Here is a 24,581-nt window from a genome sequence, read left to right as displayed (position 1 = left end):
TGGGACACACGTTACCGGAGCCGAAGGTCAGTACCTCCACTGATCGTCATGGGATTAAATGACTGTCTGGTGGGATCGAGCCAAGCCAGAGGCTCGAGCCGCGGCGATAAGAAGGGAAGGCAGCGCTCTTGGTCGCGCCGAGTCATTCTCGTGTAATTATACGTACCGCGAGGCCAATAGGGGGTCTCTGTATCGACAATTAGGGCATTTCGGCTTCCCATTTAACGGCCCCTCGATTTATTCGGCTACACCCGCGGTCGTTCTTCATTATCTTTTTACGATCGTCTGTCGCTCCGCTCGGTTCTCTTCTTGCGTGGAACTCGTGGCGCCCGGGAGGCGTCCAGGTTTCATTAGACCGTGTACCACTCGAGACTTCGTCGATTATTTATCACAGTCACGGTTCATTTTCTTGGAAATGTTTGTCACGGAGAACAAACGTATTTTAAGTCTGTGATTTTAATAGGTTTTAACTGGATTTCCGTAGGCAGAAGGCGTTTCCAATTTGTACGATAGGTTCTTGTACAGAGTTTTTGTTTGGCGAGATCTCGATGAGAATTTTGTTCTACTTAGAGTATTTTAGAATTTAGAAAGTTTTAAGGTTGATCCCAGATACCGTCAAAGGTTTCGTCGATATTGATTTTAAAAATCTACATTTAAATCGTGGCCATTTAAAAATCTATATTTTTCTAACGATTACTCGATTGAGGTTTTATTTGCGACAGGTTTATACATATTCAGAAGGAGCGTTGATCGAAATCTGGAAAATATTTCCGACGAGATAGTTGAAGTCTATTACACGTATTTGCGAGTCTAATCTTCGTAGACATAAGTTTGCAATTTATCTTTCATTTAACTGGAAATTTTTTATAATTTTTTATTATACAGCAAAGGTCTAACATATCCAAGTGAAGTCCACGTTTGATATGCACACGAGAATTATGACAGATATTACAGAAGTTGCCTTACAGGTTTCTTCAATCATATCAACCAGCGTGAAACTAAGGCGCTAATTGCGTATTTAAAATCGAAGTTTGTTAAACAACTTATTAATTTCGCAAGCTACGACACGTAATAGACCTCAACCTGAACCTTAATCAGAACTTCAACGAAGGAGATCGTCGAAATATTTTATACGCTCTGATCATTTTATCTATTCATTTTGCCAATAATTACGTACACAAGAACTGTTCGCAGACGTCGACGTTATCAAATCACGTATGCGTAATTCATAGAGGTCAGTAATTGCTCGTTACCAAAATTTAATCCTAGCACGAACGAACGTTTCCAATGCTGACAACAATAGAACGTGCCATGCACGATCACGGTATAATTAACCAATCGGAGTTTCTATAAACGAGAAGCAGAGAACGGCGCTCGTCCCCGAAACGGACAGACAATTGTATAATTCATAATCATTGTCTAGATGGTAGAATCAGATAAAACCGTCACGAAAGCGCATTCCTCGCGAGATATATTCGCAGGACGACGAGCTACACCTCGGCTAATTTGCCTGGACGAGGAACGTGCAATTTGTAGTCGGCCCCAACGACCGATTTAGTTTCGTTCTAACGACAATAATTGCGTATGCGTGTTATGGATCGTTTCGCTGGGGGCTCACTGTCCGGTATTAATTTTACACCATTGGCGAAGGGCTGTTAGGATTTCGAACGACTTTGGCGAGACAATTGTGAACGTTTCGAATACTTACAATGTTCAAAGATTTGTGGCCATTGTGGAATTTATGATATAAAGGTTGATAGAAATATATATATTTTATTTTTTAGGAGAATCGGGCAATTTAAATAACATTGGAATTTTTCTAGAATTTATTTCGAGATTTGGGAGTACTTACGGGGTAGACTTCGGCTGTTTATGTAAATTTATGGTCATTTCTATGGACATAGTTAAAGAAATTCTTGCTTTAAACTTTTCATTAATATTAAAAATTCATGAAAATTTAGTAGTTATCATGTTAAAAGATTGGAATTTTCATCCGTTAAAGTTAATTAGAACTTATTAATTTAAACTAATTTTGATAAGAGCTGCAATCAGTTTAGGAAGGAAATAAACAAATTATTTAGTAAAGAAGACGCTTTAAGGGTGCTGGAATGTTGCTCAATCCAACATTGTAGAATCTCTTTCGGCGTTCCTGGCAATTATCACGATCCATTGTAATTATATGTACTCGTTCGATATCAATGGGTACCAATCGCGAATGCATTATTCATAACGTTGAAATAACAGAGTGAGTCGACTCTTTTCCACGGGGGGAGAGCTTCCCTCTAACAGGATTCGAATTTTTCTCTTTGCCACGATTAGTTGGCTCCTTCGTCTTTATTTGTGAACGTCAACAGCGTTCTAATGCTCGTTCAGTTGCATCTATCTAGAAACTTATGACCGTAATTACTGCCAGGTAATGGTTATTGGCTATCGATATTAAAAATGTTATCGGGAGAAGATAAATATAGACCAATTTCGATAACAAGATTATAAAATTACAATTTATGATAATGTACACATAATGGTGTATTAAAAGGAAAGATATATCTATCTTTTAAAAGCTCGTAGAAATTAATAATAATCGATATATCAAATTATATGACGATATAATAAAATAATATGCTTAGATTAATAATTATTTTAAATTAGCAACAACATTAAAATATATTCTTCTCGATTCTTAAATTCGCCTGGCTTTCGGTCGATCGAGCAGAAACCGCGGTAGAAAACGCAGGATTCCGTTCTAACGGAGAATTCCCAGACTATATTACACAGTTTTTGCCGCATTGGTTTACGTAATAGCGCGGAGAAAGCGCCAGAAGCTGCATAAATCGCGACGATCACGAGCATCGATCGTGAACTTCGGGGAAAATCGAATTAATCCGAATTTACGATTTTTACTGGAATTTCACATCCTCTAGAACCTATTTCAAACTATGTTGGATCCTTCAACTCGTGCCGGAATAATTTCGAAACTAAAACAGCACATTGTTATTTCTTTTGCACTTAACGCGCGAAATTAAACCAATGAAAGTATAATAAGCTTCTCGATTTCTTAGAAAGATCTTGTCACGGCACGGTGCATCGTTCGACGTTAGCGTGATTGTTTGAAAAGTGACGAGGAGTGTATGGTGATTAGACGTTCCCATGGTGGCGTCCGTTGCGTGGAACGAATCGCGTTCTCCTCTGTTTCGATTTCTCATGCGGCAGAAGTTACATGAAACGATGATATCGTCGCGGGATCGAGTGTTCCGAGAGTAGCTTCTGAAGTTCTCGATGAGAATGGAACTTGTTGTCGACAGGAACGACGATAGAATCGGCGAGACTCGTATGCTAGATCGTGGTAATTCGACTCGCGAACGTTTTCAGGGAAACGGTACGTTGCTAGGAAGTAGCTTGTCGATTCTACTAAAAAGACAAGATCCAGCGCATTGTAGATTTTTATCCGATATATCCTGTACATCTTCTTCGAAACTTTTAACTTGCCAAACAAATATTAAAATTGCTGTTAATCAACGTCACTGATATTCGTCGAAGATACTTAAGAAACTTAGTTTTACTCGAATAATCCTACGATTAAATAAAAATATTATCAAACGCGAGCAATATTCGGACATCCTCACCGTAGAGAAACAACTTCGGTAAATAGAAAAAGCAACCGAGACGCGTTCACTATCAAATCGAAAAGTCCATCAGATTTTTACTTCTTCGAGAAAAAAGTCAATCTTCCCTGTGTATACTCTGGTTCTTATGCAAACGCGAGAAATATCCTGTTATGGAACAACAAAATCGAGGGCAAGAGGACGGTCGCAATCGAGAGACGGTCGATTTAAAGCGTGACCAGGAATCTATCGCGCGGACACGGTTTGATGGACAGGCGAGATGGACAGAAATCGAGTAAGAAGCTTACTCGAGATTCTGCTCTAGGCGTTCGTTGCTCGAGAAACAGAAGAGACACGCCTGGTGTGCGAGGACGCGGAACGACGTTACAGGTTCACCATGGAATCTTTGGATTCTGTCACTTGACATCTTTCCCTTTGGGTATAACCCACCTACTAGATCGCTCCTTTGTCCTAGCATATACTTATTACGTTAACCTAGTGGACAGATGCGTATCAGCTAGTCATCGATCCTTGGTAATCGCTTTGCTCCACTTTGTCCCTCGTTTCGTCATCATCGATAATTACCATAGATCCCTTTACTTGGATACAGTTGCTTCAAGTACAGTTACTTTGCCTCTTTATTCTTTGGGTAGAGTGGATGCTTCCGCGGGTTTAGAAAACTCGAGGTAATTGCGACAGTATCGTATCAATTAAGTAGATGATCATTCAGACGCGTTTTTTAACGAACCTCGTGTTCGGTCGTGTCCGCTTTTCCCTCGGTGGCCTGTTTTTTGCTGATTGAAATTACGCGAATTAAAGGAATTGGAAAATTAACGGTAGTTTGCGGGTAATTTGTTACAAATTGGGTTATTATCGTTAGTCTCTTTAACCTGTTTGCTGATTTTGATTGGTAAATGCGAGTGAGAGGAACACAGTGATCGAAATTTAATATAGCGTTTCGCTGATTCAGCGGTAGCCGCAGTTACTATTTTTATAAGCATAACCGCGCAACTATAGAACCTTGGTCTTTCATTTCTTATTTTATTCAATCACGCTTGGCCCCGCCGAATCAGACGATATTAATATCCTTGTTTTCGTGTTATATCCACGTCCGCAAAAAGACTGGAAAATCGTGGCTGGAGGCCGTGGAACGCGTTCCAGGTGGACGTGGGTCAGATATTCGTGGCAGCTTATCAATATTCATAACGTATGCTCAGCTCGCGTTATACATATCAATCAGCCGTGGCCGATTCGAAAATGAGCCCGGCCAGATCGCCAAGCCGTGTACTCGCGCTTAACGTTGTGATTTAACGTTGACCAAATTCGCTCCTGGAAATTGCTCGTCGACGATTTTAGATAATTCCCATGCAAGGCATTCCCTCGCGCAGGGAGAGATGACTCCATCAGCTTGTAGCAATCTTTTTCGATCGGCCAGCTCTCCTTATTCCTCGACAACGTACGATCGTTTCTTTTTCGACGAAATGCCAGACTACCGATTTTTTTTCTTCCTACGAATGAGTCGTACTTTTTTCGAAGATGATAGGTTTTTAAGCTCTTCTTTAGATATTTTTTTGTGCTTGATATTACATGTTTACATGGCTTTTTTTTTAAAGGCACAGCAGGTGTATCGAGATAAGATTTAATTAATCGCGTATATTACGTATTCAAGAAGCTGTTATATGTAAAGACGGGCTTGAATACGTAGATAATTTCTAGAGAGAGAAGATGTAGATAGTTTCTGGGAAGAGTCCAATAAACTAATATCAAAATATCTGTTTTCTGGTTCAATTTAAATGTTACGTTTACAAGCATACTCGCTGGGATGTGTAACGACAGTAGCAAGAAATTAAGTGAGAAAACGATGGAATTAAACGTAGTGCTGTCCTGATCGTCTATCGAAGAAATAAAATAGCTTGAAGAATTTCTGTCACCTGCTGCTGGGAAGTAAAACTTGAAACACGATTTTAAACGATGTAGCTTGTCCGCACGATTGGGATTACGCTGTTTAAATTTCTGCTATAATTACCTTTGTGCCATATAAATCTCTTCTTCTTTGACTTCACAATTCAGAAGCCTATTAAAATTCAAGAGCACTAAATGAAGAAATATAACTGTCTTTCGAGCAGCCCGAAAACTTCTCACAAACTTGACGAAGTTCAACCGCGACCAAATTGCGCCCAACACATCAACTTCAATCCTACGAAGTTGCAACACCAGGATTTAACATGAGTGGCCCAGGAAAACGGACACCGTGTACATTCTCTCTCTCTCTCTCTCTTTTCGGTAGAGGCATTCCTGCACGTCACCGTGTCCGCCCAGTGGCTCCGCCGAATCGCGGGGGACTCCTTATATAATTAACCATTAAATTATAAGTTTGGCTATCGAACCGCCGGCGAAGCTCAGCGCCGGACTAGAAGTAATTACTCGGCCCTGGAGGGGCCCCGGAACGGCAGCGACCTTAGCCGAGATCGTCGTAGAAAAAGAAGAAGGGACGCGAGAAGAAAGAGAGGAAAAAGAACACGTTACAAGCAGAGGTTGAAGAAGAGCGGATAAGTAAGAAAAAGGAAGGATCGTATCGTACGGCGAAGGAGGAAGAGAGAAAGGTGAAAGGGACGAAGGGAAATAAAAAAGAAGAAGAAAAGAAGAAAAAGAAGAAAGGAAAGAAGAGAAAGAAAAGGGAATAAGAGGGGTCGCGACGGCTACCTTACTTCGAGCACGGAATTGCCAGTGCCGCTTCCATCGGCGTAATGATCAGAGGCGGGACTTTTGCCTTTTTAATCGGCATTAATCGCGCCAGGGGCTCTATCCCGAAGGCAATGCTGTATCGTCGTTATGTTCCATGCCGCAACGACCCGACGAGAGCGATCTGCATTAATGCGGATGCCCACCTTTCCGTCCGTGTCCGCGGCTGGATTCTTTCACCGGGATGAAATATCGAGCCAACCCCGGCCTCCGTACCAAAGTTATGAGGATTGCTTATTGGAATGCGCGCGCGCGCCGCAGCCGATGAACCGGACGGTAGCTGCAGGTGCAGGAAGTGAAAACCCGCTCTGCATCTACAAAATGCTTCGATTTGCGAATTGGAGTTGAGTTATGGACTGAGTAATATACTTTTTCTTTCTTCCTCCTCTTCTTCTTTTTGTGTGAAAGGAATGTGGATTTCTGTGATTCGGAGGAAGAGAGTAATTAAGGAACGGGATAGATTTTTTAATTTTATTATTGGAGAATAGCATCGATTAATTTAGATTTGAAATTTAGAGGATTTAGTTATTCCACGTTCTGTGTTTTAAACGTTACTTCACTGTTCTATGTAAAAATCATTGTCCTAGGATTACGACGCGAACATTGTAACGATCAAAATTCTTTCTATTGTTCGAGCCACTTGGAAACTTTATTTTACCAGCCGCTTTCAACTATCTGTCTGTATTTTCATACTTTCGTAAGAAGTAACGTGTTCGCTACCGTCGTGACATCTGCGCGATGGCCCTAATTCATCGTGACAGCCGGGCATCATACACATGTGACAGCCATGGTTTTCAATTTTCTGATCATTTAAATAATTGAAATCTGCTTTGAACATATTGTCAGTTTAACACATTTCGTACGTACGTAGAGTGAAATCGTGCAGCATATTGTGATTTACTACTATAATAAACTGTATCTACACAATAAACCTGAAGCGGTCGGTTCTCCACACGCCACATGGTAGCGAGTATGTTAATATATTTCTGTCAAATCAACTTTCCAACACAAAAGACTATATCTTACATAGGGCAAGTCAAGATCAAACGCAACAAGTTAGATATTTCAAAATATATTGCAGCTATTGTTACAAATATTGGTTATTGAACCGTTTGTTTTGAAAATGGCAGCCATTTCTCGAAGAAATTGAGAAAACGAGAAATTTCCATATACTTTTATAAGCAATACTTTTAAACAATTTATAATTGAAATCTTAAAATATTCGTTTGTCACAATGCAATTGAAATCTCTCTAATAGATGAAATTGCATAATCATTTATTTTGCAAGTGGTGTTGTTGGTTCATTTCCTGTAATCTGTACGCTGTCCAACTAGACAAGGCACCAACAATCAGAATCAAATGATAGCAAATGTAATCCCAACCTTACCCTATCTTACGTAATATCGCATGTACGGATGTGAACGAGTCGTTTAAATGCGAATCAGTAATATACTCGTAAATTATTATTACGTTTATTAAATTATTATTATTACGATTAAATTAAAATGCTATAATTAAATGCAATTACTTCTACATTTAAGGTATTATTAAATTAATAATAGCTTTGCCTTTATATTGGGTCGTAAGTGCAAGCCTGAGATTGAGGAAAGTATTACATATAGTCGTTATCTTGCTTTCTTTTCTCAATGCATAACCTCTCATCAATATTAGAATCTGACAGTGACACAGATACGTTCACCGCAGTCTAACACAATAATACTACAATAATTTCAATTTATTTACTTTCAGTCCATTTATTTTTAACAAATCGATAGATACTTATAAAGAAAAATGGATTAAGGCAGAAAAATCATCGATCTCGCGATCAACACAGCGCCAAGTACACGAGACGATGGATCTACATGATCGGGGACAGGATTTTTTCGGATGGTTTCAGATCGCTCTTGCAGCGGTTCGGTCGGGCGGTTCTCATCGCGTCTCGATGATCAGGAGGACGTGGCGCATTTCGAGGCGTCCTTAAAGGTGGCCACACACGTCGCGATCTCGGTACTCGTTGTCTTCTCTTTCACGTGGACGGTGCCGCAGTGGCCATCAGGGGTTAAACCAAAGGCTGAGCTTTGTCACCATTGCCGATCTTCGACCGTGTCTCCCGTACTTACAGCCATCTAAACCAACGGCTAATCCCAATTTAATGTCGCGCTTCACCCTCCCTTTTCCTCGCCATCTCATCGTGTCACGTTTTTCTCTTTCTACCAAGCGATCGCTGCGCCTCCGTGTACCTCGTTTATCTCTCGAGCCAGCTCGTGAAGAGAGCTCTTCTCCTAATGGTTCTCGAAATATCGTTACATCGGTTTAGAATGTTCCTCGGCTGCAGAGAAGAGCAGAGTGGAGGATGTTGTTCAGCGAGGAAATTAATTGGGAACTCGATGAGACTTTGAATTTTGTGTTTGAACGTGGGACATATGGAGGTTTGATTGAGATTTTATCGCTGGATTAATGCTGGTACAGGTACATGTCCTGTTTCAAAACCTTAGGTCAGTTATATTTATTTGAGAAATTTATAATGGATAGTATTTAATAATCGTTAACAGATAATGACTAGTTCATATAAAGAGATATTCCTTCTCGTAAATTATTTGTACAACTAAGAATCCTAATAAGTTGATTTCTTTCGGAACACACGGTGAAGTATGATTTAATTCGTAATGTGAAGTATTTCAAGACTCTACGTCCAAGTGTGTAACGAATGCCCCTCTTCTTCTTTAACTGTCTTGCGAAAAGAAGTAAATCGGAATAAAAAGAACTCGTAGCACGACCTCAGATCTTTTATCTTGTCAGTGAGCCATCGATTCTTTCAAAGAATTTCTCAGAATCGTGTCAGGGAATGAATTGATCGATCTACTCTTTTGTGTGATTCTAATTAAAAATTGCAACGTAGGTCGCGCATTCTTTTACACCTACCAGTCCTTGTTACGTAGGATTCATTATACTCTGATCTACATTCTACATGAATATATTTCACGCGAATAAAAAGCAGATTAATTAATACGGTAAAAAATGGTCGCAAAGTGAAAAACATGGAAATACAAAGATCAAAGTGTTATAAATCGAAAAGAAGAAGTTCTTGTTCTGTTGAAACGAATTTCGTTCAGACGTAGGAATTTAATTCTTCGCAGGAATTCCTTCGGAAAATCGTTCGATAATTAGGTCAAATTGCGAGCACTCGGAAATTTCTTAGATTCGTAACAACAGGATACATTCTGCGTGCCACGGGAAGAACGTCGTTCCACGGAATTTCCCAACATGATGGACATTCTTCCTGCCACTGGCATTCTTCATGAAACTGTTAAATTTGAATCGAAGAAACCGTGTTAGAAAATTCCCTGCGTTTATATCGCATCGATAGTCGAAGAATCTGAATGTTTTTTCCTGCTGTTTGAATTACGTGAAAAGAATTCGTCCTAGAATTCGTAATTTGTCAGCTCGATTTGCACCATCTGCGATCTTTTGTGATTATTGCGAATTTCTAGCATACCTGTATCCAGCGGCAGATGTTAAACTGATTCGTGAAAAATAATAATTGAAAGTTATAGAATTTAACTTCATAAGAATTCAAATAAGTATTATTCGTCTGAAGAGTGTAGAAAAATGACGTCGAAGCGTCGCAAAATAAATTTTCTTCAACCGAAGAAAGCTGTAATATTTCCAACGTATGAATCTTTCACAATTTTCTGTAATACGAGATTTCTACAATTTTAATTAACCAAAATTTCTCTTTCTGTGTTGCAGGTAAGAAAATTATCCACGCCATACCGCAATGCCTTCTCTGGTCCCAAGGTATGAATTAAAAGTTAATTTCTGGCCACCTACAAAGACTCGTAACGTTCAAAAGATGAATCCGTTCTAATAAATTACGATGAAAGCAGCGCGTATATTTAGTATACAAACGTGGGAGGATAGCACATGCATGTTTGACACTGACAAAAATAAATTCAGTGAAAGCTAGACGTCTAATGGTCGCGATGATAGAGGGTGTTAGCAAATCATGAAATTAACTCTTCTTGTAGCGTTAATGACGGCTGATGTCGACTAATGTTGAATAGCGATCTTATCAAGAATAACGTAATTATCATGTTGCTCGAGGACCTCCGTTTAATGACGAAGCACCTTCGTTTTACACTCTCGTAATTTACTGACAATTTTCATTTGTTATTTCGTCGGTTCGAATGCTGTGTAGATCTCGTTTAGAGTTTTCTTAGTTAACGCTGTGTTACGTCACGCGCATGCTTTTATAGCTTTCAAAAGATTATGAAAAGTCAGATAATAATTCACTATGAGATAAAAGAAATAATAATCTTTCTAAATAATAAAAATCTTCACGAGTGTCTCACCTTCGCTAGAAAGATGACAGTATAAGGAAAAGTGTCACGATGATTGATAAACGACTGTGCACGTTCCCGTTATCGCGCGATGTTCAACGACGTATAACCCTAAAAGATGATCTTGCCGGATCGTTTATATCGATTCCTGGTACACAGCCAGATATTTTGCACACGGTGAATCTAATGCACGAACGACACGTTATCACCAACGTGCACGGAATCGACGCCGGCCTTAATTATGTGCATTAGCGCGATCATCATTCTCGTTATTATGGCGTACAGAATGCTGCGGCATGTTGTAGCACACGGCTTCAAGGAAGATCGTCATTAATATACTACTAACCAGACAGCCTTGTAGCACCGTGCATTTTCAACAATGACTGCGATAAATCAATCGACCGGTGATATTTGTTTTAATTGAGGAATTTATTATAGTCGCAACAGGTACAAAGGATGTTCTTTCGAGGAGATGTGAAATTTCATCGAGGAAAATTGTATAGTTCTTTTGGAATAATTTTAATGAACTTTTGAAAGCCCAATGAAAGTTTACAAACATATTTACATTCGCCGAGTTCAACACTAATTACATTTGTTAATTACAAACACGTTTACATTTGTTAAGTGTAATTTGTATATTTCTAAAATAGAATATATGAATACGTACTATCTGTGTAGTATTATGCCATTTAATCTTTTCTATTCAATGTGATAGTATTCAGTAAATTGTTTTTACCTTCCTAATTATTCATTTCAAAGAGAAACACAAATGAGATTTGAACTGTGAATTATCTACGTAAATATCACATAAATAATATAAATGACATATTGAAAATATCAATTCAATTGTAATAGTTGCTTAATACTATTATAGTACTATTCATTGAATAATATTAAATATTTGTTATAATAACTGAGAACTTCTAATATTGATGAACAAGCGACCTGTTCTTGTAATATAAACATTTTTCATTTTATGTATTATAAGTTATATTCAAACTGATACACATATTTACAGAGAACTTTTCTTTACTTGTTCGCGTAAGAACTTACGATGTGGGAACGTTATCTCAAAAAGTTCCACGGTCTGTGTTTTAAATAGAACTTATTAAGATGTTCCATAATTTTTTCGATCCCCGATTATTAACATTCAATCGCGAATCTTTAGCGTTTTAACGTCTTCATTCTGTTGAAGGCAGGATAATCAAGAAGCAAAGCAATGAAATCAAGATAATCATCCAGCAAATCGACATTATAATGTTGGAAACGAAATGAACACAAGGCATTCTCTCATATAATCGAGATAAATGTCACGTTCACGCTGACAGCTCTTACTTTGCTTGATTCTCACGGGTCCATACGCATCGTTTCGATTTTAATACCAAGTTTCGTGTCCAATAAAGGAGAAAGGGAGCCGTATATAATTGATGAACAAAAACGTTTTTGCGCGATACACGTCGAGACTCAAGAAATCGAGACATTACGTTGCCTCATCGAAAGCCAGTGGTCCCAATAAAATCTGTCGGGCCGATATAATTAACCATAAATCGTTTCATCGATCGATACAATCGGCAGATACATCGGCCCCCATGTACACCGCTCTTCTCTTAATTCCGTGTTTCGTGTAACTTGGTATTCTCGGTTAATATAATTCCTCGATAAGCGTGGCTTCCATGAAATACTCATTTCAGCTCTTTCCATACAAATTCCGGTCATTAAGGCTTACGTAGCTTGATCAATTAACGAATTGCAATTAACGAATATTTTATCAAATTCCGAACGTTGATTCTCTAAATTTTACTTGTAGCAATCCAAATATTCGTCGATGCTCGATTCTACTGTACAATGAACATTTTCTCGTTATCAACCCCATTTTTAACAGCAACTTTTCGAAGCCACTGGCAAAACCAATCCACAGTAATACAATCCGCTTCTTTGTCTTAATTACTTGCATCGAAACATCTCGCTCGTTTCATTCCTTCCTTCTTACTCGTCTCTCCCTCTTTCTTCTTCCTCTCTGCCCCCTTCTTTGTTCTTTCGGTTGCACGGGGTTACAGCGTGTCGCTCGGAGCCGAAGTTGTAAATTCGCCCCGCGGTTCGGTTGCGTGCCCTTTATAGGCAAGGGCTCTTAAGGGGCCACGTCCGAGTTTTAAGGTCCGTAGGACCGGTGGATCGCGGACATGATTGCATTTGCATTATACACGCCGCGGCGCGCACGCAGATTTATCTGCCCCTGGGGTTTATTTATCTGGAGTTATGGCAAACACTGACCGGCCTGAAGCCGGCCAATAACGTATGGTAATGGGAGGGCTCCGATTGACTTTTTTACCCTCAGCTGTCTCTCTCTTTTCCCCAACTAACCATCATTCTCCGTCTTCGCCAATACCTCACACTTTCTCTATTCATCTCGCTCACTCGTTACACTCTCCTTCTCCTCGTTCCTACACTTCCTCCTTTTCGTCTCTGTACGCCTATCATTCATTTCACTCTTCATCCTCCTCTTACCTCCACTTTCCTCTTTTAATACCGCGTGTAACTCCGTCTAGTTCTCTCCGTGTTGCTTTCTCTGTCTTACACGATCCTTCTCTTTCTGATAGTTTCCTCTCTGTTCGCTAGCCAGTGCTTTTATTGGGCCCGCGGCCTATCATAACACGAACGATCGGTGAACCTTCGACCCTTGCTCGATCCTCCTATTTCGTTCCTTGCTTCGTCCTCTCGCTCTGTCTCCAGGGGTTTCTTTGTCTTTCTCCCACTGTCGGCGTGGTTTTTCCTATTCCTCTCCCTTCGCCGTTCATCGACGCGCGTTTTCTGCCAGCCTCGCCGCCCCTCGGGCCCCGCTTCGTTCGACGAACATTTGTACGCGATTCTTTCACCGTGCATCCTTTTAATGGATGCACGCTGCTTGTTCGGCGAATGTATATGGGTACGCTAGCTTCACCGAGTCGGCTGAATAAAATTTGTTCGCAGGATATACGGATTAGGCTGGATGCAGATGAGGGATGCGACGTTGCTATAGGCTTGAAGACCACGTGTTGGTATAAAACATGATTTAACGCGACATCGTTACAGTTTCGTATCGATAAAGCTACGCAATTTGATAAAGTGTCAGTGTTACTACGCGTAAGATAGCGCACCGTTAGAAATATAAACGCAGTGAATCGTACGACGTCATACGCGTAGAATCACAACGTCGTAACGTCTTTTTGTTCGTTTGGACTTTAATGGCGAGGTTTCTTTAGCGGTCGGATTGTAAGTAGAATGTGACGTCGCGTGTCAGACAGCCAACTATTTGTACTAGCGTTTCTTGGACGTGAGTATTAGGAAGTTGAACCGTTTATAAGCTGTCGTTGTTATATTTATACCGCTTTCTTCTGGAAATATAATAAGAATGTTAACGCGTGATTGTTTAGTAACTGCAATGTATTAATTCTTTGCCTTGAGACATACCTATTTTATAACTAATCAATGCTTTTAACTTTCACGACACGTGGCTATCATTAATAACGGAATGTCATTTACAGTCCAATATTAAATCTATCAGCAGCCATAAACGTGTCAGAAAACTATATAAACACCAGATGCCGATGGTATTAATAAATATCCAGCAGATAAATACGAGTGCAAATAAACTTTCTTCTAATGCATACAAATCGAATTGGAAGAGTAATTGAAAGGTACCAAAACGAGTAGCATTAGCATAACACTACCATTACTAATACTAACAGCAGCCCATATTAGTTTCGCATCATTCTCATTGAATGGTATACAACGGCCAATATAAACTCGATTTTCTCCATCTTCCTCGTGACCCCAATGTCAAGCATCTCGACACGACATCTTCAATAACATTAATAAAATACTCAGGCGCCTAATTACGATCATCTAAATCGAAGCCCAGCATCTTTATACTCGAAGTCTCGATGCCTCGCAACAGGCAATCCACGGCTGAGGCCAGAGATAAATTGGCTAGATCGCTCGGTTGCAACTATAATTCTGGTTGAAATCCTAGACGCACGCAAAGTGCACGCAACGCGCACGGCAATAATAACGCCGTTAAAACGGCCAATTACTCTAACAGCAGTTTTTCCGAGCGTTGCTTGCTGAATTACGCAGCGCCTCTCTCCTTTTCTGTTCCACGAAGGAAAGCTTTTCTCGTACGGTTCCATCGTAACCTTCTTCAACACGGATTAGATCTATGAGAAAGCCACGGTACGGAGGCAGAAACATCGATTCCGCAGTTAAACAACGAGAAAGAACCATCTTCTTCTGCGTTCCATGGTTTAGGAATGCACCATAAAACGAGCCAGACCCCTCGAAAGTGGCCACTTTAGTTTAAAGCATGGGTTCTGACCTGGGCAAGTTATGTGGTTGCGGGTCTCTGTACTGAATGTAAAAGTACAGAGGAATTGTCTCGAAAGAACATTTTTTTCACGGCTTCGAACGGATGATGTGAGATTTCTTTTCAATTTTGGCCAATGACGATGTGAAACGTATTTTTAAAGAATTCTCCGCCCATTTTTCCAAAATTACATCTACATAGCTAAATCTGCTATAATCTGACGTAATAATTCGTTAAAGAGAAAAGGTACGTTATTTTACGCGAAATATCAGCCGGTCTTGTCTTTGATTATTACACGAATCTCGATAATTGCAGTTCTTACTATACTCGTCGCAAAGATAATTCACAATGTCATTATCTCAGCGGTCTCTGCTCAAGTGTCATACGCGTCTTATGATGTGGCTGCAGCAAACGCCAAGGCGCAGCATAGACTTTATTACTCGCGAAATGGGCGAATCGCTCGCAAAAAGGGCAGCTGTCTCATTAGCGGTGCTGTACGAGCTGGTTGATATTGCTTGTAGCTTCTCGAGTACGCTGACGCGTCGCTGTCACCTTGCTCCACAGACACCTTTTGCCATATACTCCTCTCTTAATCCGGCGAAGTCTATCGTGTCAGCACGGCGAAGGAGAAATCGCCGTGATTTGCTAGTAGTTTTCTTTTCGCACAGAACGGCTCCAGGTACAAAGACCCGGGTAGATCATTTATCCACCGACTTACGTATTTCTTTTTACGTAAACATCGCGAAGCTGTGATTTTTCAAATTTTCCAAAAATCATATCTCACACTTTTGAAAATTTCCATTTCGCCATCACATTCAAACTTTATTCTAACCAACGAGCTGATATACATTTTGCAATCTTTCCAATGTTAACGCCATGTTTCTTGGCTTCGTGAAATTCCAAATTTCCAAGCAGCGCCTTGAGCAAACCGCAGAACGCCATTCGTCGACTACCAAATCGCGTTTATCGCAACGCGGCAAGACTCGATTTAACGCGAACCGATTGGACAGTTAATATCTCACTCCAGTAGCTTGGCAGTTTGCATGTCCCGTGAATGCGGCATATTGGAAAGGTGCCTTTATACATACATCCATTCCTCGCGAGACTCGCGTGATGTATGAACGTATGTGGGAGCGGCCGTTACGTCATCTTCGTGTGCAACCGAGCAGTTCTGCCGTTCCACAGCATCCTCAGCACGTGAATTCGCGTAAAATCGATATCGAGAGATTAAGGATCTTTGGGCGAGTCGAAAATCGCAAAAAGAAGAAACAGTACGGTTCGCAGTGGAGTATTTGCGTGGAAACGTTAGCTTGTGCGGAGAAAACATTTGAAAATTTCCTCTTTGGCAACTTTTTATTTTAGATGTTCTAGCACGCGTGCATTTATTGTCTTAAAGGGTCATGAAACATCTCTGATCGTTAAAGGAAGCATTTTCTTGATAGTACGATCGTTCAGACGCTTTTTATAGCCAGAATTACCCTTTGGTAGGAACAGGAGTAACCAGATCCCCTGCACGATTAATAATAAACCGTAGTAGTATAGAAATCAGAATCGCGACGAGTGACGGGCGCTGTTAGTTAGAGGGGAATGCAATTTGTAAGAGATACACGGCGAGAACTCGTAAAATTTCAGCCGGACCGCAATATAAATTTCGCGATCGTAAAAGTCGTTTATGCTATCGCGCATACGCCAACACGCGTGCACTTCGCGACGAATAACGAAATCGATTGCGATTCCCAAGCGAAAAATCGTTAAACCAGAACGTCACGTACAAAACCGCCGTGTTCTACTTGCGCCGCTAGATCTTGTTAGGTAAACACGACTTACGTATTCGCCGGTTGATCGCGATCAAAAACTCGGTTCAATTAGGCGCGACCCAGTGTCGATCAAATGAACTTTTCACTCGATTGCACGCCACTGTGAATTACGACGCTGTAAAAGCGTAAAGTGATTTCCGACATCGAAATCTGCTATTAAATTATTAAACTTAATTGGGAGCTGGCTAGAGACGACGTGATATAATGAAGTGGCTGTAAAGCGGCTGATGAAGAAGGGCCATTCTACTTATTGCATACTAACTTGTTAATTCGAAAGTGTAAAATGATCATCAGCCTTATTTACGCGAAGTATTATTGATCTGTTTATTTCAAATTACGCTGCAAGTGGCGCCTTTCTGTTTCAATTCGAATTTCTTTAGCTCGATGTTGTTTTAATCTAAATTTTTCCCTGGAAAGATCCACTTACAAATAAAAAAACAAAAACGGCGAGTAAAAGCTATATAAAGATATGGAAGGAAAATTGACGAAGAATCAGGCGAACAGGAAATTAAACCAGAAATAAAGACGAACAAGTAACTATATAATTTTCGACTAACGTTTCAGCGATTTGTCTAATAAGGTATCTTAATTTATTATTCGCAATGTATCACAGAGAGTTGCGAAGGCTTAATCAAACGCGACTACTACTTAACAAGGAAAATGAAATTAGACGCAAAACCATGCTAAATGATAAATGAGGTGAATGTATCATTCTGTCCGGTTGGAATCGCTCGACTGACAAATTTATGTCACTGTCGGGGGTATTTTTCTCCGGTACATCGCTGCCGGCGTTCCCGTTTGCCCCATGACATTTCTCTTGGCGTGGCGCCCACCACCCACGGTATTAAATGTCACTCTCTGAAAAGGACGTGATCGATGTAACCCCGGTTTTGCGTTTCGCTAGAGGGCCTTCTCGTGAACTTCTTCTGGCTTTATGGGAAACGACGCGTGCACACGATATTAACTGCATCATTTTCGAGTAGAATGGAAATGAACACTACGAAAATACCCTGCAGCCATTCGATGACAACAATCGCGTGGAATATTGAGAATGTAATGGGAACAACGACGTATTGGGAAACGCTTTGATACGTTAACTGAGTTTAGAAAAGCAATGATAAATTAAATGGAAGTTTCTCTTCTTACGTAGAGGCGATTGCAGTTCTTCGGATAATTCTCTTGGGCTTATTTGTGTCATTTAAATTCACTTTACAACGCAAGATCTCTTATGATGTTTCGCTGTTTTTTTTTTTTTTTTTGTAGGAGAATCATTGCCTTTATAAATCGTATGAATTTTACGAATTCAATTGGTAAAAAGGAAACTCGATCGAACAATTTCATTCCGTTAACGGAAGAGGGCTGTCGTCAATTCCAAGATTCTTCGATAATCCTCTTCCTCTCGAACGTATACTTCCACGCCACTCATAAAATCCATAAAACTCGACGCTCTGTATAAATCAAATTCACTCTGAACCGTTGCGCGCATTAAGAACACGTCCGCGAGGGAAGCAGACTAATAATCGTGGTCGGATGACAGCGATGGTGCCAGGTTAATTTGCGTGCAGGCCGTGCAAGCTACCTAATTGGTAGATACAGATTACAGCGAAACCCCTCATTTATCGGTAAACCCGTGGCTTTACGGCTGGTTCGATAAAGAAAGGGCTGGCTGTCGCCGCGAGGTGTCCCCTTCCGCGAACATCTCAATTCCTTTAATCTGCCATTTTTCTTCCTTTTTTTCCCCCTCTTGCCCGCTCGGTGGTGTATCGTCGTCGTTCATTTGCGTAATCTCAAATGGCATCTGGAAAGTATGTACTCGTGTGTATGCACGATGTATGCCGATCGTACGGCGATAACCGGCCGGTGGAATCGCGAGAAAGGAAACGAGGTTATTCCGCGCGCGTAGGGATGAAGCGCGAGATAAACGAGCCGGGCGACGAGCTAATGACAACTCGCCGGAGAAAGTTGAACGCTGGTTGCTCGGACGGTAGCCTTCTTGTCTGACCCTTCGCGTGTCGAATGGCCGCGTGCGTGCCCGTGTAATCACTCGCTACGCCGATATTAGCACGCCCCAGCCGCTTTTTCTGCCACGGTGTATTCTGCCATGGAAGAACCTCGCGGTTCTTCCGCGAAATTCCCTGTTGCGTAAACGTTTTCACGAGTCTCGCGAGGAGGCTGTGCAATTGGGACGAAGAGAGAAAGAGAGAGAGAGAGAGAGAGGCGAACAGGTGGTTCTCAAGTAAAGGAGGGTTTGGGAAGAGCGTGGCGCTGGGCTGAGGGTAACGATATGGTACTTTAATTTGATTAGGGATCGGGTTAATGGAATGGCGGGTGGAGCGGTCGGCTGATTTAAGCAGCGTGAAGCGATGAGAGGAACAGGTAGTTGATTTTAGGAATTGGACGGTAGAGATTGACAAAGCTATGGGAATTTGTAACTTTTAGTCTAAGTGTTGTCTAGGTACGAAGCTTCGTGAAGATTCAAGACCAATTTAGATCGATATTTCTCGAAAAATATATGGTACTATATATCTCAACGCAATAGTTGTAAACTCAAGCCATCCCCGGAATGGCGGACGCGCGAGAGCGTGGTGTGTCCCGGTCGATGCTTGGCCATTATTCAAACACCCGGAAGACTATCGAGGCGCATTGTTCGAGGTGGCCAACCGGCACCAGGGCCTGGATATCCGGGCTACTACCGAAAGACCACGAGGAACGACTCTGTACTGGGGAGAAAGGGGGAGGGGGTGGGAAGGAAGAAGGGACAGAGGCGAGCGTTTCTTCTGGTGGCGAACAGCGTGTAACACGTGGCAGTATCTTGTATCGGGGCCGCGATCCCCTGCTGGTAGCACGTTGTTCTACTCTATCCGCGGCGCTGCCATTCGCTTCTCCCCGCCGCGGATGCCAGTAGTGTGGCGGCGGCTGCGGTTCCACGGGGGACACCAGGCCGTCGTGGGGTCTCCACCGCGTCCCTGCAACCCCGCACGCCCCCGCCCAGATCCGCTGGCATGCCTACAAGAGTAGATTTCCTGCAGATAAACCGGCGACCGCACGGAGGTCCGCCGGTGGCCATAGGTGCGCTCTCCCCTTGACTACATAAGCGTGTGTGTATGTGTGTGAGCGCATATACGAGATCTACGTACGTAGGTGTACATGCGTGTGAGAGAGCCACGGTTATGGCTGTATAATATAGTCCCTCCGTTGCCCTCTCTTCTTTGGCCTTTCTCTGTCGCTCGTTCCCTCCGTGGCCGTCGAGTGCAGCCTGGGTTCAGCGGAGGTCATTGCAAGGTTGCCTTTCGAAGAGACCGCCTCGAACAGCCGAGCCTCTCCTCCGGGCGACCACTTTCCCCGTTTGATCACCCTGCTATGCTCTTTCGAGTGTTGCCGCTGCAACGAGCCAGCCCCGGAGGTTGAAGGTGAAGCCCGCGATGAGGTCGATGCGCTTTCTGCGCCGACGTTTTTACGGGCCGCTCTGTGCCTGCCCCGAGACGTGTGGGTGGACGATCCGAGGGATGACGAAGGCGTTCTGAGGGATTCGCCGAAATTTTTGGAGAGGCTGCTTTGTAAACGAAAGATCTTTGGTATATATCAGTACGTACCGAGTGGTTCTTTGAGAGGTAGTTTGGATTAGGTTTGTTTAAGTATTGTGGCATGGCGATGTAATTCGGATAGTTGTTGGAAACTACAATTAGAACGACTTAATTCTGTAGCTTGTATTTGTTTTTCTTCCAAGTACCTGTATATAGTAATGGAGTATTGTAATTTATTGCATGGTACAGTTGTACTTTTTTCAGGCTTGAAATTGTATTGACAGAGTGACTGTAACTACCTAGTACAGTTTCTAGTACTTCTACCAGAACGTTTATGGCGCTCTAGCTAACAAGCAATAATGATATGTTGCTTTGTAACGCCTTCCCTATTAGTTTAAACTGAAGTACGAAATTGAGTTTGTGACTGCTGTGTTTATAGAGGTTTACTCGATATTTCCTGTATGTTTCCTATTCTTAGTATTACCAGCAAGTTTTTAAGAATCCGCTCGTAAATTCTTTAAACAAAAACGAACTATCAACTTTCTAAAAATTCTTCGGATTTTTGCCCAGTAAAGTTCTACCACACTCTTTACATTTCGTTCCGCTAAAATCACGCGCCAAATTTATTCACCATACGAAATTCAAATCGAGAACTTCTACTCGAAGATCCCACAGCGATAAATCTCGAACACGTGTTCGCAGAAACGCTAATCGTCTAGTCTCTTTTGTGTTTCCGTTTTCATCTTTGACCGGCCACGAATTCCCGGCCAATAAATCACACCGATAATTTGCATTTCATCCATTATACCGTTTTAACTGTACAGTTCGTCGATAGGATCGCGGGTCTCTGCACGACACCGACTTTGAAAAACATTGGAACGTCGGTTCTTCGAGAAATTTCGCCAGCCTAGATAAAATATGTTCGTAGGGAAACCATCGAAGCTCGGAAATAAGACGTCATGCCGTTAATTTGTCTCCAAACTGGGCATAAATCAGCTTGCTCGATCTTTCCTCGAGCAAGGAAAAGCGCGAACACGTGGTATCAAGCTCACCAGCTATGGATCTTACGCTTGTACTCGCTCCGGCTGAATTTTTAACTGTTTCCAACAAGTTTATCTTACCCCTCAGAATTCCTCCCCTACTTCGTGTAATTTATACGATGAGATAAATTAAGTCTTGAATACAGTTAATAGAAATTATAGCATGAAACTACCGCGGTATCATATGAGGTAGCTGTTGACAAGATTCAAAGTACCAAATAAAATTATACATCTAATAAAAATATTCATAAACACAGTTCTAAATGTGTTTACAAAATTCAGTAGCTATTCAAGTAAATATCTTCCTCTCAAGAGACACTATTTTTTTTTTCTTTTTTTTCAAAGAAATGTAGCTTTGATTATCAAACAAAAAATGATTATCTAATCTGCCAGAAAATTAATCAGTTTAACACGTTTGCATCTCGTCGATCGTTCCAATGACATACCCTGTACCCCTGTATCAGTACCCTGATACACGTGACAGTGAACCGTCATTGCCTCGGTGATGGGTTCATCGGAGGTGAACATTGATGTTCGCGAGTTTTCACCGGAAGTAAAGCGGTCGAGGTCGTGACCAAAGGTCAGGACGCACCTACGAGCACCATTCGAGAATTTAAATTAGCTTAGAAAGTTCAGGGTCGACCTGCTACGGGTCCGTGCGTACGCTCGTCGACGAAAAGCAGCGCGGGAAACAGCTGCTTGTAGATCGATGGAAACGATAGCTCCCGGCTAAAGCGGGGAAATCGGTTCGATCGGAATTTTCGCCACGTAGAATGCCGTTGCCGCTGCTGTGAAAGGAAAAGCAGCTTGTAATTTGTTGCTTAACATGTTTGTTTTGCCAGAAGGCGCTCGAACATTACCTTTTGCAAGTACATTTTCATCCGAGCGACTAACTTGATTTAACACAGAGTTAAATTTACCCAACACTCTTGCTCGCATACGTAGCTCCATGATGGAACATTTAAAATATTTAGAATGTTTCATCGGAAGACGATCATAGAATTACGGATAGAAATTTGCTTCCATCTTTAAACAATTTTGTTTTCAACCATTGTCAAACACAGACAGGAAAATTCCAGAGAAAAATGTTGCCTTCTAAATTCTTTCTTTTCTTTTATTCTTTGTGGGAATCAATATAATTCTATCGACGAGTATTTGATAAATAAAAGCGCGATGTAACTACGAACGATTGACACACCTAATATGAAATAATCTAGCACGCTGTTTCGAAACCCGAAATATTAAAGTATTCGTGTAGCGATCAGAATCGAGAACGTACAAATACTTATCGCCGGATCTACAGAGATTCAATTTTCTTCTGAAAAATGAGTACACGTTTGAATATTAAAAGAAATTGTGTTCGACACACGGCAGAGAGTATCTGATAAGTTCTTACAACGGAAAGCTAAAAGAAGCTCATTAAACAGATGTTACGCGAGATGAAAAAGAATTCTACTATTATCGAAAGAACATCGTAACGATAAATCATCGATTGGTTGATTTTCACCGGCAGATAATGCGTTTCGTGATGTGTCGAACTTGAACGAATTTAGATCTTGGCCTCTGCTGAATATATCCATCGGGCCGAGGTTTATCTCATCAATCACGAATTAATGATTCACTGATTTGACAAGCACTAATACGTACAACGTCCTGGAGAAATTTGATAAACGCCATGAATCGATCGACGAACCGAAAGGTTCTTTCTTTAATGTTTGCTTATTTATTCGTTGACCAAGATTAATGAATTCTTTCTGTTAATCGTTGTAGCTTTGAAGTTTCCTCCTACTAATATTAGTACCGTGCAGTGACTTTATACACGAAGAGATAAATAACATTCAGCGAAGATAAAGAAGAAAATATACATTAAGAAACTGAATAGTTTTAATAGAACTAGAAGCTTCGATCTTTTAATTCTTTCGAAGCTTACTGACTTTTAATCCTCTTAGTCATAATTTAATTAAGTCTTCTGTATCCGATAGAAATCCATCAACGAATGTTATCTAGACATATATATAAAAGGCAAAAGTGACCGGTTCATTCATCAACGCTCAGTGCAAACCGCTGTAACTAGAAACGTCAAATTTGAAAAGTATACTTCTTTCATGACGTAGACACGAGGAATAAGGAAGGATTTTTTAAAATACATAACCGAAAAGTGTAAGAAGAGGTAGAAATTTTCTTTCGATAGGATGACCATGTCTCGCGAGTTGCCAAAGTTGAAGACGTGAAATTCGCCGTACGAATTATCCAACTCTTAGGGGTATGTTTTTTCTCGAATAATAGCCATATTTTTATATCCATTAAAGCCGAAGGGATTCGGCAAACAAACTGCTCATTTAGAAAGAAACGCAATGGTATCTAAACAGAACGTGATACGCATAAATTACCATAAAAACGAGTAGACACTGTGCGGGTGAAGCTGCGGGCGGCTAGTTAGATACCGATAATTCCCATTACCTTGAGATTAGACTGGGAATAAAAAAAATTATTCAATCTACTTCGGTACCATTCAATTTACTTCATATTGCATTATATTACGCTACACGCGTATATTATATTACTTCACGCTACAATTTCTATAGCATAAATAATACGGTAGAACGTGCCGGCAGCATAAAAATGGCAAATTATGAAAATAACAGTAGAAAATATCAATGCTGCCCGGGGCATTAAGTTTTGTCGATTTGCGAAATGGGTGCGCAGATGTAGGAAACTAGAATTTGCGAGCGGCACGAATCGAGCCGATTTATCGGCGCCAGTTTATCGCGAGCCGCACTTTAATAACGAGTTATTGCCGAGGACCACGCCGCGAAAGAGGCAGGCATTTATCAGAGGTTTAGCCGATAATAGAATGCGCTGGTTCGTGAGCAGTACGCGGGGGCGGCAATTTGTAACAATGCCGGATAATAAAGTGTAACCACCCACGCGTCTCGTTCCTCGTTCCTCCCTCGTTCAACGGGTCTATGGGGTGGAATCACAGATCTGGAATCTAACCTCGATGTCTGTCAGATTTCAGCACTTCTTTTGTGATTTTTCGACAATATCCCAGCAAGTTGTTTATTCTTTCTGTAATACGGAGAGGTAAGAAATATTCAAGCATGTAAATTTAGTTCTTTAGTTGTTTGCTTGAAGAGATAGTTAGATCTTCGACTTACGAGTCTCTCGTTGATTTAC

General features: G+C 41.1%; 1 protein-coding gene across 4 annotated transcripts in view; it reads left to right on the top strand.

Annotated features, from left to right (window-relative positions):
• Positions 1–24,581, top strand: part of LOC126922376 (uncharacterized) — a 185,676-nt gene that overhangs the window by 141,979 nt on the left and 19,116 nt on the right. For 2 of the 4 annotated variants that reach the window (XM_050734920.1, XM_050734922.1), the window contains one exon: positions 10,095–10,142. The exons of the other annotated variants lie outside the window; for them this stretch is intronic. In XM_050734920.1, the coding sequence (XP_050590877.1) occupies positions 10,095–10,142 (48 nt within the window). The remainder of the gene's footprint in view (positions 1–10,094; positions 10,143–24,581) is intronic. 4 annotated transcript variants of the gene reach the window in all.

Source organism: Bombus affinis, chromosome 12 (assembly GCF_024516045.1).
Source record: "Bombus affinis isolate iyBomAffi1 chromosome 12, iyBomAffi1.2, whole genome shotgun sequence".
In the NCBI taxonomy this organism is placed as follows: Eukaryota; Metazoa; Arthropoda; class Insecta; order Hymenoptera; family Apidae; genus Bombus; species Bombus affinis.
This window is presented reverse-complemented; position numbering and strand designations above follow the sequence as displayed.